We start from the raw sequence: 23,066 nt of genomic DNA, 5'->3' as shown, positions 1-23,066 counted from the left end.
AGGGGTTTTGCTAACCTAAGAAACAAAATGTATACCCGGTAGATGGTGCTGTCACTGCTATGAGGACTAATGTTGAGGCATTTGCTTGTCAGGATAAAACAAACAAACGGAGGGGTTGAGTCAGCCCAGGAGTTGGTGAGTCCTGAGCCAGCTCCCCTGCCGTCACATGACTGCACTGCGTCTACTCGTTATCGGCCTTCGCCACCTCCATCTTCCTTCCTTCCTGGCTGGCGTGCTTGGCAGGGCTGCAGAAATGAAGATGGCCCCACCACTCCAGGAAGACTACTGGGCAGCAAGTGGGGTTTGGATTAAAACATTGCCAAGTTAAAAAAAAAAAATAGAAAGGAGGGAGGGAAATGGGCTAAAATGAATTGTTCTGAATTTTGTAAGAACGGGTGATATTTTAAATATAGTTATTGTCAGTATTGAATTTGTAAACGAGATTAATTTGGGTTTTCCTTTGTAAATGTTGACATCAATAATAAAGTTTTTTTTAACTGTTTTAATGTTACAGAAGAAAGAAATGGGCTTGGCCCCAACCACCGCCATCCTTGCAATTAAGGATGTAGAATTTGGGAGTCCACTTTCACTCAGCTTTATGGTACAGAGTGTTTGGCACAATCCATCCTGGGTGTGAAGAGATCCCATTAGAGCATGGTTGGGGAACATGCAGCCCTTTGGTTGTTGTTGTGTTTCACTCCTGCGAACCCCAGCCAGAATTATGGGAGTTGGAGTCCAATAATACCTGGACGGCCACAGGTTTCCCCATCCCTGCCTTAGAGTATATCTGACCTTGATTTTTCCTACTCCCCATGCAATATGAGAACTGGGAGGACTATGTACCTGTCCTTTATTCCTGCTAAACTCTTCCCTTCTGCTTGGTCACGGAATGGAATTTCTGGCTATGATATTATCCAGCATCATACAACCAAAGGATTGTATCAAATTAAAGACGTAGGCTGAATTCAGACTATCCTACAACACCATTATTTAAGCATTCCCAAGGATGCTGTCTGTAAACCTTAAAGCACAGCATTGCTGTTTGCTAAAATGTCAGGTCCGCAACCTTGCTCCCGAAACATTTCCTTCATAATCAAACGTTAGGACCGAGGAGATAAAAATGCTAGAATTCTCTAGCTATTTACACTTACTGAGGACTTGTTTTTTGATTTCTTGTCTTTCTCTTTGGCCCCCTTTTTGTTGTTGGTGAAATAATGCAAGGTGCCATACTCCACCAGGGCAGCAAACACAAAAATGAAACACACAGAGACAAAAAGGTCCATTGCTGTTATGTAGGAAACCTTGGGAAGGGACTTCCTTGCAATTGTACTCAGCGTGGTCATGGTCAACACAGTGGTGATGCCTGTTAAAAAATAAATATAATAACAGAAATGGTTTCACCAAGAGAACTCGCAACACTGCTTAGGCTGTAACCCTATACCCCCTTGACCTGGGAATAACCCCCACTGTGAGTGCTGGACTAGATAGACCTTTGGTTTGATCTAGCAGGGCTCTACTTAAGGTTCTTAGGAGCTCAGTCGGGCTTACTTCTAAGTAGACACACATAGGATTACAGTAATATCTTGGTTCTTGAATGGCTGAGTTGACAAAAAATTCAGCTCCCGAATGCCACCAACCCGGAAGTAAGTGTTCCAGTTTTCGAACATTTTTTGGAAGCTGACCATCCAACGCGGCTTCCACTTGAGTGCAGGAAGCTCTTGCAGCCAATCAGAAGCCTTACCTTGGTTTTCGAATGGTTTCAGGAATCAAACGGACTTCCGGAAGAGATTAAGTTCAAGAATCAAGGTATGACTGTATGCTGTTAGGTGTTAATATTCTAGAGATGATTAAACTATGGAAACATTTGTGTGACGTAAATACCAAAGGCAGAAACAATTTGGTTCTATAAGGATGCAAACTCATGAAAATATAGATCCAATTCTGGTTTTGGTTACATATTTTTAGTGTTTTAACTGGATTATTTTGGTCAGGCACTTTTCAAACCTGCTGGCTGGAAAGCAGGATAGAAATAGAAGCAAGCAAGCAAATGAAAGGATTGTTACTGCAGGCATCCTTTTACACACACACACACACACACACACACACACACACACACACACACACACTTAGACTCTGTGTACTTCTCAGAATAATCAAAGCAGTACTCATATTTACGTTTTAAGGTTACACATATCTCTTAAGACTTTTTAACCCCACTAATTTTTCTATTTTGTTCATTATAGAAAAAGTTGCTGCATAGGTTTTGGGTCATTCTTTACATTTGTTGTTTTAAGGGTATTTTAATAACAGGTTTAATCATGCTTTGCTATAGAAGGCTATGTGGCTGAAAAACAAAATGCAGCTAAATATAGATTTCACCTTTCTTATGTGCCTATTCTTCCATTTACCATTTTCTCAAACAGCACAAAGGACTGATGACCCTGTTCACATGGTGTTTTCTCAACAAAGCAACCTATTTAACAATTAAAATCACTATTGCATTCAGTTATTTAATTTGGAAGTCCAAAGAGAGCTCAAATGGGGTGAAAGCAGGGGACAGAACACAGAATTTGGTACCTAAAGGTATATAGTTGTCACCCAATGTTCCAAGATATGCCTTACTCATATGGCCAGCATGGTTCCTGTTTTAAAATGAGACCAGATGGATGCCTTTGTGGGAAGTCTTTGTGTGTCTTTACTAGAGCTGAGAGGGACGTGGGTGGCACTGTGGTCTAAACCACAGAGCCGAGGGCTTGCCGATCAGAAGGTCGGCGGTTCAAATCCCCGCGACGGGGTGAGCTCCCGTTGCTCGGTCCCTGCTCCTGCCAACCTAGCAGTTCGAAAGCACGTCAAAGTGCGAGTAGATAAATAGGTACCACTGTGGTGGGAAGGTAAACAGCATTTCCGTGTGCTGCTCTGGTTCGCCAGAAGCGGCTTAGTCATGCTGGCCACATGCAGGCTCCCTTGGCCTGTAAAGCGAAATGAGCGCCGCAACCCCAGAGTTGTCCGCGACTGGACCTAACGGTCGGGGGTCCCTTTACCTTTACTAGAGCTGAGCCAAGAGTTCAGGTTCTCTTAAAAGGTGAGGAATGGGGTGGGGGTTGGAGGGGCAGACTGGAAAAGTTCTTTTCTTGTTCATGAATTTTTCTACGCCACAAAGAGAGGGCATAATTTTTTAAAAAACTTTTTTTTTTAAAATGCATGCCACCACATACAGGAGCGCACATGAAGATGGGGTTGCAAAGAGAATAGCTACCTAATGATGTCCTTGCAGGCACTGCATCTTTATTAATCCAGAACGAGACCCAGGAAAGGACGACTGTCAATATGCAAGGAATGTACGTCTGAATGGTAAAATACCCCATACGCCTGCTCAGAACAAAGAAAATCGTCATGACAACGTAATCCCCTGCAAGGAAAAGAAAAGAAATTCGGTCAGTTATATCCTGCAAGTGATCTCTTGTTATCTCTTCCACTCTCCCACCAAAAGAACACCTTATAATGTGGATGGGAATTTGCTGCTGGTGAAGTGCTCTCTGATCAAATATCCTCAATGTTTTATGGAAGACCAGTGGACAGGGAGCCTGTGGACCAGGAGAAGCCAAAGAAGTCGAGAACTGTATGTTTGCTCTAATTGCCACAGAAGGTCAAAGTGAGCAGCTGGGAGGTGAAGGGAAACTGTAATTATTTTCTTGTTGTTCTTAGGAATGATGGGGGTTCTGTTCATTGTTTTCTGTATCATGGAAACTTAGTAAAACCATAGGTTATTAAAAATAAATTACTAAATCTTCGCCTATTTGGCTTCTAACAAAGAAGGCGACAGTAACTGTATTTCTCCAGTTAGTATAATATCAAACCCGCTGTGAAAGGGTGTGTACTTGGTGTACCATGAGGTGGGATCCTTCCTCCCTGTTGACCCAATAAGACACAGATGCACCCAGACTGCACGGAGGTGCCTGCAGTGGGTGAGTGGGGTGTGGTGCATGGCACACTGCTCCCAGGTTCTTGCTACTTCCTCAAACACAGCAGACAGCACCATGGAGGAAGGTTGGAGACACACAATGGGAAGACTCTGGAGGGACTGCTTAGGGGCAAACACTCTGCAGTGTGGGAACTAGACACAGGTACGAGGGAAGTGCACTCTGTGATGGCCAGAGCTGCTTTGGTCTGGGGGGAAAAGACTGAGTAAGGTTCATTTTCACATTCTACTATATGAGTGAAAATAGCAGAGTCTGAAACATTACTCTGAGGTTGTTACAGGTAGGAAACACACACACACAAATCTTCCACCAAAAAATGAGTCCAGAATAGGAATGTCAGAGAATTCTGACAAATAAGGACACAGGAGTAGAAACTGCCCAAGTCTGCCTATTCATTTCACATCCAGAATGGAAATCAATCCCGTGAATACAATCAGTATTAGTTGTTGTTGTTTTCAGTCTGCAAACAATATTTCCTCCTTCGCCCTTAGCGTTTTTGTTTCCTTTACACTGCAGTGAACGAGGTGGAATAACATCACAACTCAATTTATATAATCAGTTACATCAATTGTGTAAGTTATGTGATTTCGTTGCAGCAGACATCGAGACCAATAGTGCTGTTTTTAACAGAAGATGAGCTGTAGTGGGACAGTGTTGCATGTGATCCATAGTCAAAAAATATCTAGTTTAAATAAATGTGGTTGTTTCCTTACCGGATTGTGTATGGGAGATATCTGTTGTATTACGTAAGCCTACAAATGCAAATTGATACAATCTCCAGTATTTGGGATCTGCCACTTCCACAGAGGACTTTTTCCATTTGTATATAATTTCATTCCTTGGATATCCATCTAGAAGATAGTAGCACAACATTTGTACAAAACATCAAGCACGCTGTAGCAGTGAGGGGTGGTGTAATGCAGATACAGAATGTTTTAGCATGTTGTCTATAACTACAGAACAACTTTCAGAGAATAGTCCAGTTCCATGAATGGGTAAACGGCTTGTGGAGGTAAATAAGGAGGCTTTTCCAAGTTATTGCTAAGAGTGATGGCAACAGGAAGACAACCTTCAATTAAGAAGTTAACCACCCTTTGCAGTAGATTTGCATAGATTTCAGGGCCGTGTGTGTACCATGATTCCATTATTAGACCTGAAAATATATTCTTGGAAGTGTTACAGGCAATGCCTGCTGAAATCTCGGAAGCTGAAAGGGGCTGCTGAATATGATTTACCGAAGTTAGTAAAACCAGCATAAAGTATGCAAGTGATAAAAAAAGAAAATCAGAATTATGCATACTACAAGGAAGTATTGATTTACATGGGGTGGTGGTGCTTGAACATGGAGTGGAGGACAGTAAGTGTGAATAAGCTGAGTCTTTGAAGGGAACGAATTCTGAAAGCACTTCCCATCTGGAGGACTAAAATAAAGGACAGCAATAATTCACAGTTTAAAGACATACGTAGTAGTTACATTTTATCCCCAGTTAAGTTTAAGAACTGGAAAGAAACTGTTTAGATGAAGTGAAGGCGGTGAAGGTCCTGTGTGAGTGTCTGGAGGCGGTTGGAGGGTGGATGGCGGCTAACAGATTGAGGTTGAATCCTGACAAGACAGAAGTACTGTTTTGGGGGGACAGGAGGCGGGCAGGTGTGGAGGATTCCCTGGTCCTGAATGAGGTAACTGTGCCCCTGAAGGACCAGGTGCGCAGCCTGGGAGTCATTTTGGACTCACAGCTGTCCATGGAGGCACAGGTCAAATCTGTGTCCAGGGCAGCTGTTTACCAGCTCCATCTGGTACGTAGGCTGAGACCCTATCTGCCTGCGGACTGCCTCGCAAGAGTGGTGCATGCTCTGGTTATCTCCCGCTTGGACGACTGCAATGCGCTCTACGTGGGGCTACCTTTGAAGGTGTCTCAGAAACTACAACTAATCCAGAATGCGGCAGCTAGACTGGTGACTGGGGGCGGCCGCCGAGACCATATAACACCGGTCTTGAAAGACCTACATTGGCTCCCAGTACGTTTCCGAGCACAATTCAAAGTGTTGGTGCTGACCTTTAAAGCCCTAAACGGCCTCGGTCCAGTATACCTGAAGGAGCGTCTCCACCCCCATTGTTCTGCCCGGATGCTGAGGTCCAGCGCCGAGGGCCTTCTGGCAGTTCCCTCATTGCGAGAAGCAAAGCTACAGGGAACCAGGCAGAGGGCCTTCTCGGTAGTGGCGCCCGCCCTGTGGAACGCCCTTCCAGCAGATGTCAAAGCGATAAACAACTACCTGACATTCAGAAGACATCTTAAGGCAGCCCTGTTCAGGAAAGTTTTTAACGTGTGATATTTTGGTGTATTTTTGGTTTCTATGGAAGCCGCCCAGAGTGGCTGGGGAGGCCCAGCTAGATGGGCGGGGTATAAATAATAAATTTTTTATTATTATTATTATTATTATTATTATTATTATTATTATTATTATTATTATTATTAGATGTACTTTGGTGTTTGTTTGTTTTTCATTCTGCCCATGACAGTGTTATGTCCTTGTGAGCAGATTAGTTTTATAAGCTTATTGCCATTTATAACACTGGGTATAATTCTGAAAACCACTGAAGCTAGAAATTCTTGATAAATTTAGGATCAGTGGGTACAGCTATGATGGCAAAAGGGCAGAAACTCAGTGCTGGAGCAGCTGCTTCTGCATGCAGAAGGTCGCTGTTTCAATCCTTAGCATCTCCTGGAGACCCTGGAGCCATGTATAATAATCTTTATTTGTTCTGCATTAGATCCTGAACCTGACAGACTTCCTTAGCAGGGATTATGGCTCATGTGTATCAAAGCTCTGGGTCTGTATAATAGGTTTCCATCCTTGTTGGTGGCCTTGAGGTGCAATGCCATTTCCCCATAGGCGAGTCGCTTCACCTAAACTGGAAAGAAGTGATACGCAATACCAAAAGTGCTCGTGACACTTCAAACCTAAGTTGGTGCAAAGTGCAACAAAGCCCTCCGAACAGCCTGTTAATCCACGGGGCCTCTATTTAAAAGGAGAAGAATTCTATGAAACGCTTTACCACCTACAGCTTGAAAACTCCAGAGGGCAGGAATGCTCATCCATGGGAAAGTTATGAAGCTGGAGATAACATTCGGCATTAATCGTCAACCTGGTTAGAAAGGGAAGAAAAGCATGAGAGAACGAACTGGAAACAATTGGGCACTTTAACTAAGATGTCAAAGTCATTTCTCTTCAGTGGCAAAACCTTCCCACCCTAAAGAGGCACTGTTGTCATGTTCTGCGCAGTCCCAGAAATCGTTTCCCAGGCTGCAACACTTTACTAGATGGGAATGGACACAGCAGACATAATTAATTGAGAGTTTCACAGGTTTTAAATGGACTTACACCAGTAAACATTAGCTGTGATAGATAATAGCCTTGCTGGGTGGCTCTTTTTGACGAAGAGCAGACAGCAGTGTTTCTGTGCTGCGTGATGAGAAAGGAAGCCATCGCAAAGCAGAGAAGGTACAAGGTGTCTCCTCCCATTGGCAAGTGAGTGTCTGGGATCAGGAGCAGCAGCCAGCTATGAGATTGTCGCCTATGTCCCAGGTGTACTGCCACCACTGCACATCCATTGCCTGGAAGATATGTTGCCCTGGCTGCAAGGTGCAATGGGGGGCCTTCTCCTAAAGGATGCAGAGTTTGCAAGCCCAGCAACTGAAGGCTGTCTACACAGTATACCTTTATGTAAAGGTAAAGGTAAAGGACCCCTGACCATTAGGTCCAGTTGTGGCCAACTCTGGGGTTGCGGCGTTCATCTCGCTTTATTGGCCGAGGGAGCCGGCGTACAGCTGGTCATGTGGCCAGCATGACTAAGCTGCTTCTGGTGAACCAAAGCAGCGCATGGAAACACTGTTTACCTTCCCGCTGGAGCGGTACCTATTTATCTACTTGCACTTTGACGTGCTTTCGAACTGCTAGGTTGGCAGGAGCAGGGACCGAGCAACGGGAGCTCACCCCGTCGCGGGGATTCAAACCGCCGACATTCTGATCAGCAAGTCCTAGACTCTGTGGTTTAACCCACAGCGCCACCCGCGTCCCCAGTATACCTTTATAGCACATTTGAAACACATCTCTCCCTGCTCCCCCTAGAATACAGAGTAGGGTTACCAGACATCCCCGGTTCCCGGGGACAGTCCCAGGATTTGCAAATCTGTCCCCGGACAAATTCCGCCCCCGGAATGTCCCCAGATTCGCAAATCTGTCCCCAGGAAGCGCAGCAGTGGCAGCCTCAGCAGCCTGGAGCCAGCCTGGTAGCGCAGTTGGCTCTGGCTGTCTTCAGGAGCTGCTCACTGCCGTGACACCCGCCATTTTTCCTGTACCACAGCCACCCACCTGTGACTCCTGAGCCTCCCCTGATCTGTCAAAACAAAGGGGGAAGGGGGAAGGAGATCGGGGAAGGCTCGGGAGTCACGGGTGCACGGCGCGCCGTTGCCCAGTTTTTTAAAAAACTGTGCATTTATGTTTCACAGGGTGCGAAAAAAGGGCTTTGCACCTTTATACAATATGCATGTGTGTTTGGGCCCAGGGTCTTTTGCCTCACCATCCCCATGTGACTCCCTGTTGCTACTCAACTTCAAAAAAAAAAAAGTGTCCCCAGATTCACTGAAAAAAATCTGGTCACCATAATACAGTGGTACCTCGGGCTACATACGCTTCAGGTTACACACTCCGCTAACCCAGAAATAGTGCATCAGGTTAAGAACTTTGCTTCAGGATAAGAACAGAAATCGGGCTCCGGCGGCATGGCGGCAGCAGGAGGCCCCATTAGCTAAAGTGATGCTTCAGGTTAAGAACAGTTTCAGGTTAAGAACGGACCTCCGGAACGAATTAAGTATTTAACCCGAGGTACCACTGTACAGGGTACTGTAGGCACCCTCACAGAGCTACAATTCCTAGCAACCCTTAACAAACCGCAGTGCCCAGAATTCTTTGAGGGGAAGAATGTGCCTTGAAGGTGCTTTAAAGGCCTACTGTGTGCATAGGAGAAGTCCAAGCAGTGAATGCAGAAGGGGTTTCTTCCCCTTTTAGCAGGCGGCTCAGTGTGGCCCCATTTAGCTACAGGGGGTGGGGGTCACTTTGAAGGCACACCACACACACCCTGGCATGCACACCCCCCGCCCTGGGCGCCAGCAGTGAGTGCTCTGCCACTGCCTTTGAGGGATCTCTCAATGGCTCCCTGGAGCCTGTTGTCTCTGCGCAGAAATGCGCCACAGACCTGCACGAAAGGGAGTCCTGCAAGTCGGTCAAACCATGCAGGTGTGCAACAGGCCCATGGCCAGAGAATTTAAAATGCGGATTGGTTGCGGGTGCCAGTTATGACCCTCTACAGGCATGTAAACAACTTGGCTCTGAGGTGCCTAGCTGGTGTTACCAATCACAAGGTGTGATGGCCTGGGATTCGGACTCGGATGCTGAACCCGAGGGTTCCCAGCCTGCACAGGAGTCCCTGCCTCCAGGACCAGCTGAGCCGGGGCTGGGGCCTGAGCCTGAAGTGTCCTCACCTGTGCTGGATCCTCAGGTGCAGGCACCAGCTGAGTCTGCTCTGGCTCCTGAGGTGATGGAGGACCCATTGCCTGCAGGTGCTCCACTCTCAGCCCCATCAGGGGAAGAGGAGGTTGCCTCTGGGCCCGGTAACCCTCCAGCCTCTCCTGAGCTGCAGAGGCTCAGGGCAGAGAGGCAGAGGGAACTAAGTTCCCGCAGGAGGAGTGCTCGGCTCCAGGCCAGGAGAGGCGAGTCACCTGTGGATCGGGGCCGCCCTATTCCTCGGGGCAGATAAAAGCCAGCCCCAGTGGCGTAGCGTGGGGGTGCAGGGGGGGCCGGCCGCACCAGGCGCAACATCTGGGGGTTAGGGGCCCAAATTACTTGCCTTGCCCCGGGTGCTGACAACCCACGCTACGCCACTGGCCAGCCCCAGTCCCATGTTGTGGGAGCAACGTCGTTGGTAGCCAGTTTCTGCCTGAACCCTGTCCTGCCGGATCTCCTGACCTCGCCCGACTCCCTGCATTGGACCCAGCTTCAGCTTTGACGGACGGCCTCAATACTGCACCCTCGACCTCGGACTGGACTCGGACCACGCCTCATGGAAACCCACGGGACCAGCACACAAGGAAAGAATGGCGGGGAGAAACAACAGGGAATGTACATGCAACAGATCAGTTCTTTTCTGGCCAGAAAGGACACTGGGGTAAACAAGCAGTGACAGACAGAGGCACTGAGTTATTTATATTGAGTGGGGAATGGGTTACCGTACATTACTCCCAGTTGGAGAGAGAATGGGCTATGGCTGAGGCGAGTGCAACCCACTCTACTCATAGCAACTAGCTGCTAATGGATTACCATCTAAAAAACCCATTCCAGCCCCTCAGGGAAGGCCTTTAAATTCAGAGTTTAAAATTGTCTGTGTGTTTGTTATTTGTAGCGGCCCAGTCAGCAACTCTCCTTATTTCTCCCTTAACTCCCAGTCTGTGTTTTGCAAAGTACACTCTTTTATACCAATGAAACATTAGAACAGGAGTGTCTCCCCCCCCCCCCCCCCGCTTCAGTTTGGCAGTACAAGATACAGCAACTGGCTGGCCTTAGGGGAGCAAAATAAGCAAATTCTCAGCCTGACAACAAAAGAAGCAGGTTTGAGAATTGCCAGCTCTCCCCTCCAGCCTTCCATGGACAGAATGCCATAGAGAAAGGGAGGGTGCCAGAGATTCTTGGGGAGCCAAACAGCCCAAAGGGTTGTCAGATCCTTTTACTGCTACTACACTTGCTCACATCTGAACTTTGCTTTGTTTTCCAGATTGCTCTCACCTTGGGCAAGTCCCCTGTGCACAAAGAGGCAGTTGAAAACCATGGGGCTACCTGCTCAATTTAAGAACTCAATTTACCAGCTTGTCTGCTGACTTAATGAAAGCTGCATGTTCGGTGCAGTTTTGTCGATCAGGACTGAAAACCCTAAAACCCAGGGGTGGGTGGGGAGCCTCTGGCCCATTGCTGGACTACAAATCCCATAATTTGTGGCTATTAGCCATATTGGCCTGGGCTGAAGTCTGGTGGGAGAGCTAAGGATTCTTGTCCCTCCCTCCTGAAGGACAAGGAAGAGTGCTCCTTTTCCGTATTTGCAGCTAAAGCAGCTTCCTCCGTAGACATGATTTGGGAATTCAAAAGATATTTTGGTTAAATTAATATAATTAAGTTTTGTTTGATAAGTAAGATGTGTGCAAAATTGCATGGAAATAATTAAAAATAATTGCCAAGTACTTGCAGTTTTATTATTATTATTATTATTATTATTATTAGCAGCAGCGGAAGCACATTACTTGACATTTTCAGAAAGCAACATCAAAATTCTTTGGTTTTCCAAAAGCAGTTTATGTGCTTCTTCATCAAAGATAGACTTTCCAAGCTGAATGTTGTCCAATAACAGAAATAATAGCAGATTTGAATTCCTCACTCCCCAAAAAAACCTTATTTTAAGACCCCTCGCTGAAGAAATTTGCAAAAATTAAGTTTCACCCCCCCCCCCAAATGGCACTCCCTGCTGCTGCTGTTCTTTCTGAATTCTAGGCAGGAAATTTTGCTTTGCAGTGTTGATTTTCTTCAACTGTAACCCTATGCACATGTCTTTGAAGTAATGTTTCTTGAAAAGAGCAGGACTTGCTTCTGAGTACACATGAGTAGGATTAGGCTGCAAATCCTGTAACTTTAAATTTTCCAGAGCAATATGCAAAATTAGCAATTAACAGGAAACAACAGCAAAGAGAACCGAAAATTCTCAGTGGGTGGTTAACAACTCTACCTTAGGGTATATAAAACACGTCCATCACTCCAAATGCGAAGCAGGCGGTTTGGAGTTGTGATCCAATGGGCATCTGATTTTCTTGAGTTCCGGAAAAAAGTGTCTGGAATCCAAATTTTTCCAACCATATTGCTATTTAGCATAAGTACTTTCATGGTGCTGTTAAATTTCAAGCGACTGTCATACCAAGTCTGGGCAAAAATGATATCTATGGTGTACTCCTGGAAAAGGAGAGAGAGAATAATTTCAGCATAAGGTAACAAATTGGGTAGTAAAAACACTGGAATCAGTCTAGGACAGGGGTCAGCAAACCTTTTCAGCAGGTGGCTGGTCAACTGTCCCTCAGACCTTGTGGGGGGGCTGGACTATATTTTGAAAAAAATATATATATTAAAGAATTCCTGTGCCCCACAAATAACCCAGAGATGCATTTTAAGTAAAAGAACACATTCTACTCATGTTATGTTTTTACATAATATGCTGATTCCCAGACTGTTTGCGGGCCGGATTTAGAAGGCGATTGGGCCGGATCCAGCCCCCGGGCCTTAGTTTGCCTACCCATGGTCTAGGTTCAGATCCTATGGATAGTATCCAACTAAAGTGTCCTACATATAAGCAGGGCTTTCTTTCAGCCGGAACTCACTGGAACTCAGTTCTGGCACCTCTCAAGTAGGCACCATTGTGCATTTTAGGATAAATTCACACTAAACTGCTGACAAATCTCAATGAGGTCATTTTTAAAAAAGCAACCATGAATTGCTGTGGAAATGTGGAGAAAATGTTTTCAAGATGGGGGAAATGAGAAACTGAAATTGGTAAGATTCGTCTATCCCTACTTCTGAGCAAAGACACATAGGGTTTGGTTTTTCTGGTTTTCACCCCTCTATGCCATTTGAAGCACAGGAGGGAGATAGCAGGCTAAGGACCGCAATACCTCAAGGACCGCCTCTTTCCGTACGAACCTACCCAGACCCTGAGTTCTTCTCCTGAGGCCCTTCTTTGTCTGCCTCCTCATCGAGAGGTCCAGAGGGTGGCAACAGGAGAACGGGGCCTTCTCTGCAGTGGCTCCCCGCCTGTGGAATGCTCTCCCCAGGGAAGTTTGCCTGATGCCTTCATTACACACCTTTAGGTGCCAGGCAAAAATGTTCCTTTTAACCAGGCCTTGGGTTGACCTGATCAACATCCCATATCCTTTTAAAATGTGGTTCTTTTGGGGGGGCGTGTATTACTGGGTTTTTGTTTTTATTTTATATGCTGGGATCTTTTTATGTGAACTGCCCTGAGACCTCTGGGTATAGGGCAGTATATAAATTCACTAACTAACTAACTAACTAACTAACTAACTAACTAACTAACTAAGTAATAGCAGGAGCATGCTCACTGCCACCTTCTATCACATTCCCGTTACTTGGATCCATCATCCTTCTCACACATCTGAGGGGTTATGTCTGCAGAAGGGAGCCTGTGTGTGGTTTAGAACCTCGGATGATCAGCTTCCATGAGCAGAGAAGGCTATGGAGTTATTTACATGCAATTCCATGTCTGGCTCCTTCATCCCAGGCCAACACATGAACTTCTAGCAGTGAGGCTTCGCTACCACACATGCAGTACAATATGAGATAAACAGGAAATAAAATGTAAGGCCCAATGACCTCCTGTAATCATCTGCAACAAACTTTTAAGACTAGCTGCAGTCAATCAGAGCTCCTTGGTTGTGTACCCATATGAAGCATGTTTGCAAATATAAGTATATTTCACTTACACTTTGCACATTCAGGGGTACACCTTAAAGATTGTTGGTGTACACCTAAAATCTGTAAGGTGTGAAGAGGCCCTGAGATTGCTGGAGTCAGCAGCAAACATTGAGCTGCCTGTATGCCACAAACGTAGGATTTCACCCTCTGAATTTAGTTCTAATTAGGTAATCTGGTTTCTACATGAGGAAACTAAGCTAAGTAGCACACACTGTGGAGCCTCTCTAATCACAGTTGCCAACATTTTTTATTTTTTTTAGTGAAAGCGGCTGGGTGCCAAACTCTTGAAAATCAGCTTCATTCAATTACAGAGCTCGCTTCTAACTTTAGGCATCTAATTCGAGTAACCCTGCCTGCATTCTATGTCTGTAAACTGATGAATTCCTGTGGTGTGACATGGTCACATTGTTCCTCTTTCAAGAAGTTGGATTAATATTTTTAATACAGTGGGAGCAGATCAAAGGAGGAACATCAGTCATTTAGATTTCACTGAGAAGTCTGCTTTGACTGCCAAATCACCTTTATTTTTGCGTTCCAATTCCTGAGACTTTCACGCGACTTTTTCCATTGTTCTGCAGCCTTTTTCAATATAATTATTACTTCCATGGCCCGTATCTTAGCCCAGTTCCTGAGCTTTGATTCAAATAAATTTTCTATGTGCCTGACAATGGATAGAACTGCCTTTGCTGAAGTTCCTCCTATGAGTAATGAAATGTCAGCAGGAAAGCCCCAAAGTATTCAGAAGCACAAAACCAGTTAGCAAAAAACTGAGAGGGGGAACCCCGAAAAAAGCCCAGCAATGGCTATGCACACTCAGTGGCCACAGAATGCCAACCAATGGTTGTGTATGCTACAAAGCCAGTGATGAGGGGGAAAGGAATGAAGTATCGTGGAGAAAGACATGTACCACTTGGGTTTCTGGCTTAGTTTCATGAGAATAGTTGAAATGAAAGGCAAGACACTTGAATAATAAGAAATAACAAAATACCACACTGGCAAGAAAGGTAGTATATTTTAATGGCTCCTTGGGTTGCAGTGTGCTTTTCTGTGGGTCTAAAGACACTCAGTAAACACAACATCTTTGAGTCTACACTATTCCCCATGACTGAATGACCGTCAATTGTATAAAATAATTTAATAACTGGCTTTTACATGTTCGTCAGGGCAATTCACAAATATGTGTTGATAAGGGTAAGTTTCCTAATACAGTGGTACCTCAGGTTACATACGCTTCAGGTTACATACGCTTCAGGTTACATACTCCGCTAACCCAGAAATAGTGCTTCAAGTTAAGAACTTTGCTTCAGGTTGAGAACAGAAATCGTGCTCCGGTGGTGCGGCGGCAGCAGGAAGCCCCATTAGCTAAAGTGGTACTTCAGGTTAAGAACAGTTTCAGGTTAAGTACGGACCTCCGGAACGAATTAAGTATTTAACCCGAAGTACCACTGTAGTATAAGAAGGATGCCTGCATGAGCCTAACATGAAGAAAGGCTGCTTCTTTAGAAAACTGTAGGGTTGTTTACTACAAATGATATCCTTTTAAAAAAAATATAATACCCTCCTGTTCACTACATCTCTCACACTGCATTCCTAATTTTCACACGGGGAATTTTCTTTTTAAAAGGCACATCAGTCACCTTTACATTTGGATGATACCTATCAAGCAACCTGATCATAGCAAACTTCTCCATTGATGACCCCCCTGTCCTACAAGGCTTGGGTGATGTGGCACAAACTTCAAGAGCTGAAGAAGAAGATCACTCCAATGTAGTAGGGGTGCTAGTTAATTTGACCTTTACAAATTCTGATATGAAACAACCTGATCTGCATCGCCTGCCTGAATGAGAACTTAGCACAGGGTCAGACTTTGCACCCTATGCGAAGCCAACATTTGGTGCCCCCCTCCTCTTGCCTTCCATTCTTCTCAATTCACGACGTCAAAGTCATTATGCCCTGCATAGAACTAATTGTGCTGCCCTAAATCGCCCTCTGCTTAGCTGTTCATTGGCTTTTCCACTTCCTGAATGTTCAAATGCAAAGTATGTCAAAAATGCATTTAACAATGTGCAAAATGTGTGTGTTGGGATGTTATGTACTGAGCTTGGATGCTAGAACAATAGGTAGCTAGGATCCTAGAATGCAACAACCTGAATGGCCTGCAGGAGCAGACCAATCAGGCCCCAGGAGGAAGTCAATCAGCCTATCAGGTTGGTAGGATTCTGGAATGCAACAACCTGATTGGCCTGCAGGAGCAGACCAACCAGGCTCCAGGAGAGAAGCAGAGTCAGCCAATCACATGGGACCCTTTGTGTAAATAATGTATATAAAGCCTGAGGTGTTTTTTTTTGGGGGGGGGGAATCAATCACTGTTCCTATGAGCTGAAATAAAGAGCATGAAATCACTACTCGACTCTGAGTATATTTCATGGGAGCAAATGCATTTCTTTAAATACGTATTCTAAAGCAGAAGAGGAATGGGAACGATGTGAGCGAATGACATATGAAAGTGACACAGATGAGAAATCAGTCCATCAGATGAAATGGGTTGGAACATACTATGTGCACCTGCAAGAGCCATCATTCCATGAAGTAGAGGTTTACAAAGCCGTTAGCTCATAAATGGGCAGAGAGTGTTCACGTTTTCTAGTTTGCCTCTCTTTCCCTGCGGTTTGGCAGCAACCATCTAACATCCGACCCAAACATCTGCACCAATGCTCTGTGTGCCATACCATAATTGCAGGTGTGGGTACTGATTCATCAGACTTTGGGCAGAAATTCTTACTCGTATAACATTCTCTTTTGATTTCATATCCAGACACTGTTTTTCATCTCCCACATAAACTGTAATAAGACATCCAGACAACCTCATTCTATTTATTCTTCTCCCAACAGCATTCAGATCCATCACATTAAAAAGACTGCCATGCTTATCAGTAGGAGGGAAATTACTCCTCCTGACCAAGGCATGCATTTCCTCCCAATATCTTTCTCTATTCCTTAATGGAGCATTAGACTTTACAAATTGGCCACTTCATCTTGCAGAGCCTCTACTGGTCAGTAATTGAGTTTCTATTAATTTTAATCTCATGACAAAGGTAACGTATTCATCTGAATAAATTGCTGTGCTGCCCAGAATAAGCAAACATTGTATCATCTTATGATGTTTACTCTGATAAATGCCACCATGCCCTTTATACAATACAAATAAAAAGCATTTTGAGTTCCTAGGGAAGTGATACCAAATGCACTATGGCAGCCATGTAGTATGTGGGTGGGAGGGTTCATCTTCCCTGCATGGATTCCCATGGGTCTGAACTGATCCTTGTTTTCCCCATTCCTCTTCACCCCACCTACACATGCAGAACATGGCCACACCAAGAATGAAACAGCTTTGAGCATCTCCCATATACCCACCCAGTCTTCTGTGTGTCTGCATCATGCAAGTTACTCATCAACATCTGGAAGATTGCTAGAAGGGAATATGAGAGGTACACATGAACCTGCCATGGTCCTTCAGTGCTTGGGGACTAATATAGCCCTAGGCAGGTGGGCCTGTTGTCTTTGTGGAAGTGAGAGCTGGACCATAAAGAAGGCTGATCGCCAAAGAATTGATGCTTTTGAATTATGGTGCTGGAGGAGACTCTTGAGAGTCCCATGGACTGCAAGAAGATCAAACCTCTCCATTCTGAAGGAAATCAGCCCTGAGTGCTCACTGGAAGGACAGATCCTGAAGCTGAGACTCCAATACTTTGGCCACCTCATGAGAAGAGAAGACTCCCTGGAAAAGACCCTGATGTTGGGAAAGATGGAGGGCACAAGGAGAAGGGGACGACAGAGGACGAGATGGTTGGACAGTGTTCTCAAAGCTACCAGCATGAGTTTGACCAAACTGCGGGAGGCAGTGGAAGACAGGAGTGCCTGGTGTGCTCTGGTCCATGGGGTCACGAAGAGTCGGACACGACTAAACAACAACAGGCAGGTGGGCAGGTGTGAGACAGGACTTTATTTCGTCTTTAGGAATCCTCCACATACAGCTAATGCACCTACTTTCTGGTTCAGCTGAACCTGGAATATGTCCTGAAGTTGCCAGGTAGAAAATACAAGCTGTATCACTTCAATGCTTTATTATTATGAGTCGTGTCAAATGTGTTGAGCAGGCAGTTATGCACATTTATATAACAAATGCTGTTGTGTTTATTTTTATATTGCTCTGGAAAAGTGGTTTGCTTCTGTGAGAAGGCAGCAGCAGCAGCCACACAGAAACAAAATATGTTATTTTTTAATATTTTGGGGCACGATCCCACACCGCAGGTCTGCAGGTTGAGGGGTGTGATATGTCACTGCCATGATGGATACAATGGTGGGGGACCTCAGATATGCTGCTGGAACACATTGCGGAGCAGTTCTGCTGGCACAGATAGGCAAGCAGGAATGCTAAATTGGGACCAAGCTGAGGAGGATAGAATTTGGAGCAGCACAGCGGAGAATCATACTTATGGCACAAGCTATGCCACATCTGTCCACAACAAGGAGCCAGTGTGGTGTAGTGGTTAAGAGCGGTGGACTCGTAATCTGGTGGACCGGGTTCGCTTCCCTGCTCCTCCACATGCATCTGCTGGGTGACCTTGGGCTAGTCACACTTCTCTGAAGTCTCTCAGCCCCACTCACCTCACAGGGTCTTTGTTGTGGGGGAGGAGGGGAAAGGAGATTGTTAGCCGCCTTGAGACTCCTTAGGGTAGTGATAAAGCGGGATATCAAATCCAAACAACACATTGGTCAATGACAAAACTTTAGAACAGAAGCAGACTTAGTGCAATAAATTTCATACTTTCTGACTTCAAGGGGAACTTTTCAAATAAATAACCCACAATGCACCAATGTTTTCCCCACCCATTTCACTATGGCAGAACATAGGTTATGGGAGCAGATTTCCATTCCCTCTCACAGACCCAAGTTTAGCAGAGCCATCACTGACTGCCTCACCTGACTCTTTGTTGTCACCTTTGAACTTGCCTGATGCACAGCATCAGGATGGAAGGGGAGCTGGTCACCACCACCACCAGAGGTTGGGGCTAGGTCCTGTAGGGATGTGCCTAAGCCCTTTCTATTGCCACATGCATACAGCTCCTTGCCTGCTGAGCCACTTCAGCAGACAGATGGAGCAAGCCTACATTCAGGGAGAGTGACTGTAGTAACAGGTAGATGTTGATGCCTGCCAGGGTAAGGTAGCCATCCATCGTGCCTGTGGGGGGAGCAGAAGCAGGTGGCAGGTTTTGCTGTTGCCCTGGAGGGCTTACAAAGTCTCTGTGGTTGGAGGCCGGATGCAGCCCTTGTCTGTAATGACCAGCTGGCCAGTCAGTTTTCCAGAGTCCTAAAACAGGAAGTCTCCATGAGCACAGAAAGCCTTCACCTTCCACAAGTTGGAAGGAGATGGGGACAGAGAAGAAAGAGATGGAGCTAGCATACTCTTCCTCACTGCCTCAAGTGTTTACATGGCCCTCACTGGAATGCCTAAAGAGGGCTAAGATGTGACAGTGGATTGGACAAACTTGTTGTAGGTGTATCTATGTACAATACATAGGCACACATTGCAACTCTTGAAATCTTCACACAAACAAACATTTCTCTCCCACTACCTTGCAGCATAATGAAGGACATTATGTAAAGTAAACAAGCCACACATGCTGGAATGGACTGACTGTTTTCTTCATTGTTTTTCCATTCTTGCATCTCCAACCATGATTTAGGAGGCAGGCTGTGCTGTAAACATCAAGTAAACAAACTCTGTTGAGTGACAGCACTAGAATTTATTGCGTCTGAAGCCCACCTCCTTGATCCACACAGAGCACAGTCACATAGACTTGTTGAAGTCTTTACTAGGGATGGGCGTAGCAACTAATACTGTTTCCTTTCACTCTGTTCTGTTCCATTCCATTCCGTCCTGTTGTGTGCCACTGCAAGAATTTTGTGATCAATGTTTTATGTAAAACCCAGTTTTTACATAAAATATACACTTTCCAATGCAGCTATCCATATGCATTTCTTCACACAGCTTTTACATAAAATAGGTATTTTTGCGCACACTTTTTGCACAGTGAAAAAGAATAGTAAAACCCAAAGAAGTGCATGACTGGAATGGGACTTGTAGTTCGATCCAGAAGCAAGTTTTGGAACACCAGGCCAGGATGAGCCACTGCAAAAAGACCAAATTATTTTCCTGTCCCTAGACAGGAAATGACCAGGCATGGCCAAACTTGGCCCTCCAGATGTTTTGGGACTACAGTGGTACCTCAGGTTACATACGCTTCAGGTTACATACACTTCAGGTTACAGACTCCGCTAACCCAGAAATAGTGCTTCAGGTTAAGAACTTTGCTTCAGGATGAGAACAGAAATTGTGCTCCAGCGGCGCGGCAGCAGCAGGAGGCCCCATTAGCTAAAGTGGCCTTCAGGTTAAGAACAGTTTCAGGTTAAGAACAGACCTCTGGAACGAATTAAGTACTTAACCTGAGGTACCACTGTACAACTCCCATCATCCCTGACCACTGGGCCCTGTTAGCTAGGAATGATGGGAGTTGTAGTCCCAAAACATCTGGAGGGCCAAGTTTGGCTATGACTGGTCTAGACTTTCCTTCTCGCTATGTAGAGCCAGCTCTAGGAGCAACAAAATAGCAACATCAGGCACTGCCACTCTCACTAAGACTGCCCTCAAAGAGGACAGTGGGAGCATGAAAAAGTTCCCAGGTTAAGGAGAGGGGGTCCCCACTGGAGATCCCGTGCCAAAGCCCCCAGAATTCCAGTTCTGGAGCGAGCATCCTGAAGCAGCTCACAAGCAATTCAAGATAGATGCTGTGGCGTTTGCCCCTAGGGTGCGTCAAGGAAAGAGTTAAAAATGGGTGTGATGTGATTGGCCAGTGAGAATGTGAGGGGGGAGTAAAAGATAGAGTGGGAGGTTTTGAAATGACAGTTGAGGTTTGGGAGTTGAGAGTTGAAGTTTGTCAGTTGGGAGTTGAGGCTTGGGTGTTGGAGAAGGAAGAGGGTGGAATAGGCAGTGGATTGGTTGAGCTGTATCGTGAGAGAGTGAGAGGAATTGTTAGGGAGTTAGATAGATAGTTGGGAATAATTCAGTTTGAAGTTGTTAGGAAGTAAGATTTAAGAAACTGACAAGAGAAAAATAAACCGAAACCATACGCTTATTCCTGCACTTAAAAATAAACTTGATTATTTGTTTATGTTAACAACTGTCTGGACTCCGTGTGTCCCCGTGAGAAGCGGGGTGGTGGCAGCGAAGAGCAGTGGCGTAGCGTGGGGGGTGCAGGGGGGGCCGGCCGCACCGGGCGCAACATCTGGGGGGGGCGCCCGTACTCGCAGCTCTCTGCCCCCTGCTAAAATCCACGGGTTAGGGGGCGCAAATTACTTGCCTTGCCCCGGGTGCTGACAACCCACGCTACGCCACTGGCGAAGAGAGCAACCGCAGTGGTGGCACAGGGTTAATAGACCGTGAAACATCCAGGGGCCCTGTGTGATCGCCACAGATGCTACCAATGAAGCATGATTTTATACTAAGTTTAAATTAAGGGTATTTCTATGAAGAGGTGTCTAATTTAGGAAGTGATAAGAAACCAAGACCTACAAGTATCTCATGTTGTGATTATCACGGGCAGATCTCATTAGACATAAATTACAATGACCTTCAGTGGCACCTCAGTCACCTACGGGATAAAGACGCTGTACTACCCTGTCATTTTATTAACAGAGTTCACAAAAACATCAGTTTTGCAAGGTATTGGGGTGTTTTTTTTAAAATGAAAAAGATACAACGCTAAAGCCCTATTCACAGGTAGTACATGATTGTATAGATGAGCCTTCCTCAAACCTCGTATCCTCCAAATATTTTGGGCTGCAGCTCCCACCACTCCACCTCAGGTGTCCTGATCGCATGGAGCCTTTACTCTTAAGGAGAAAAATTTGCTTTGGGCTTTCTTTAGAGACATCCACACATATGACATGATTGTTGAAATACAAAGAGGTGACATCAGGGTAGAACTAAAAGCATGACCCCCACTCCATGCTTCTGAGTAGTCATGTTACTTTAGGTCAGGGGTAGCCAACACTGTAGCGCCCTTCAGCTTGTTGTTAGACTGCAACTCCTATTATCCCTGACAATTGGCCATCTTGGCTGGGGCTGCTGGGAATTGTAATTCATAATATCTGGAGGGCTACCTCTTCCCTAGATACTGCACCTTTTGCTTTTGGTAAAATATAAAGGTGCTGATTAGGGACACGGGTGGCGCTCAGTCCCTGCTCCTGCCAACCTAGCAGTTCGAAAGCACGTCAAAGTGCAAGTAGATAAATAGGTAAACGGGAAGGTAAACGGCGTTTCCATGTGCTGCTCTGGTTCGCCAGAAGCGGCTTAGTCATGCTGGCCACATGACCCGGAAGCTGTACACCGGCACCCTCGGCCAGTAAAGCGAGATGAGCACCACAACCCCAGAGTCGGCCACGACTGTACCTAATAGTAAGGGGTCCCTTTACCCTTTAAAGGTGCTGATTGCCTGAAGACTCACACATTTATGACAAACTAAAATGTTTGAGGGATTTGTGGTAAACTTTCTTACAGTACATAATTCTGCACAGGGATTTGCTATAGGGTGCAATCCTGTATACCCTTACCTGGAAATAAGTTTCATTGAATTCAATGGAACTTCTGTCATCTATGCTCTGGTAACTTCTAGGTTATACGTAGGGCTGCCTGCCTCTGAAGGCAGTTTGGAAACTTCAGCTGGTGCAGAATTCAGCCCCCGGGTTGCTCACAAGATGGTTTGCGCATATAACGCCAACCCGGTTGCCAATTAATTTCCTATTAATTCCCATGACCCATTGTCATGTTTGTCACGTTCATTAATTTCAGTGGGTCTACTCGGACTCGGACTAATGCAACCCACTGAGTAGTGTATTAATTGTGTTATTGATTACTTTGATTGCTAGATTGCATTTATATTGCCTTTTTGCTAAGGCACCCAATTTAAAAATGGTATCAAATATATAGCAACAGAGTCCTCTCAATCTGCTGTTATCAGGAGCTGAACCGTATGTGCTCTCTGGTCTGGGCCTCCTCATTTATGCCTTTCCCCTGGGCACTCTAATTGGTTTGTTGTACATCTTATTGTTTTGTTTTGGGATAAGTATCATGAATGCTGATAAAGAAATACCTTTTTTTTTAAAAAAGGCATCTAGTGGTCACTACTCTACCACCCATCAAATTTGTCCCCTTCCATGGACTCTGTCTTCCACAACATTTCCCCTTTAAATCCTGAAAATGAGATGCCTCTGAATAATGATACAATATTATACTGTGGAAAAGACAACAATGAGAAACAACAACATAAAATAAATGATTCAAGAGGGAAAATATATTGAGTAACGATGAATGCAGAACAAAATTGTGACCATAACTGACCTGGAAAAATGGTGTGAAAGAGAGCTCGGAAGGCTTTGGGGGTAAAT

The 23,066-nt window shown here is 45.3% G+C and overlaps 1 protein-coding gene across 7 annotated transcripts in view; it reads right to left on the bottom strand.

The window, feature by feature from the left end:
* Positions 1-23,066, bottom strand: part of GABRG1 (gamma-aminobutyric acid type A receptor subunit gamma1) — a 66,689-nt gene that overhangs the window by 5,706 nt on the left and 37,917 nt on the right. For 5 of the 7 annotated variants that reach the window (XM_081208952.1, XM_081208953.1, XM_081208954.1 and 2 more), the window contains exons 4-8: positions 11,806-12,026; positions 7,043-7,125; positions 4,694-4,831; positions 3,257-3,409; positions 1,152-1,363 (exon numbers count right to left, since the gene is read on the bottom strand). In XM_081208952.1, coding sequence (XP_081065078.1) covers positions 1,152-1,363; positions 3,257-3,409; positions 4,694-4,831; positions 7,043-7,125; positions 11,806-12,026 — 807 coding nt within the window. Of the gene's footprint in view, positions 1-1,151; positions 1,364-3,256; positions 3,410-4,693; positions 4,832-7,042; positions 7,126-11,805; positions 12,027-14,078; positions 14,948-22,232; positions 22,753-23,066 lie in introns of those variants that run through there. The other 2 variants (XM_081208957.1, XM_081208955.1) reach the window with 2 other exon arrangements.

This window comes from Podarcis bocagei, assembly GCF_964188305.1.
Source record: "Podarcis bocagei genome assembly, chromosome: 9".
Taxonomy (NCBI): Eukaryota; Metazoa; Chordata; class Lepidosauria; order Squamata; family Lacertidae; genus Podarcis; species Podarcis bocagei.
This window is presented reverse-complemented; position numbering and strand designations above follow the sequence as displayed.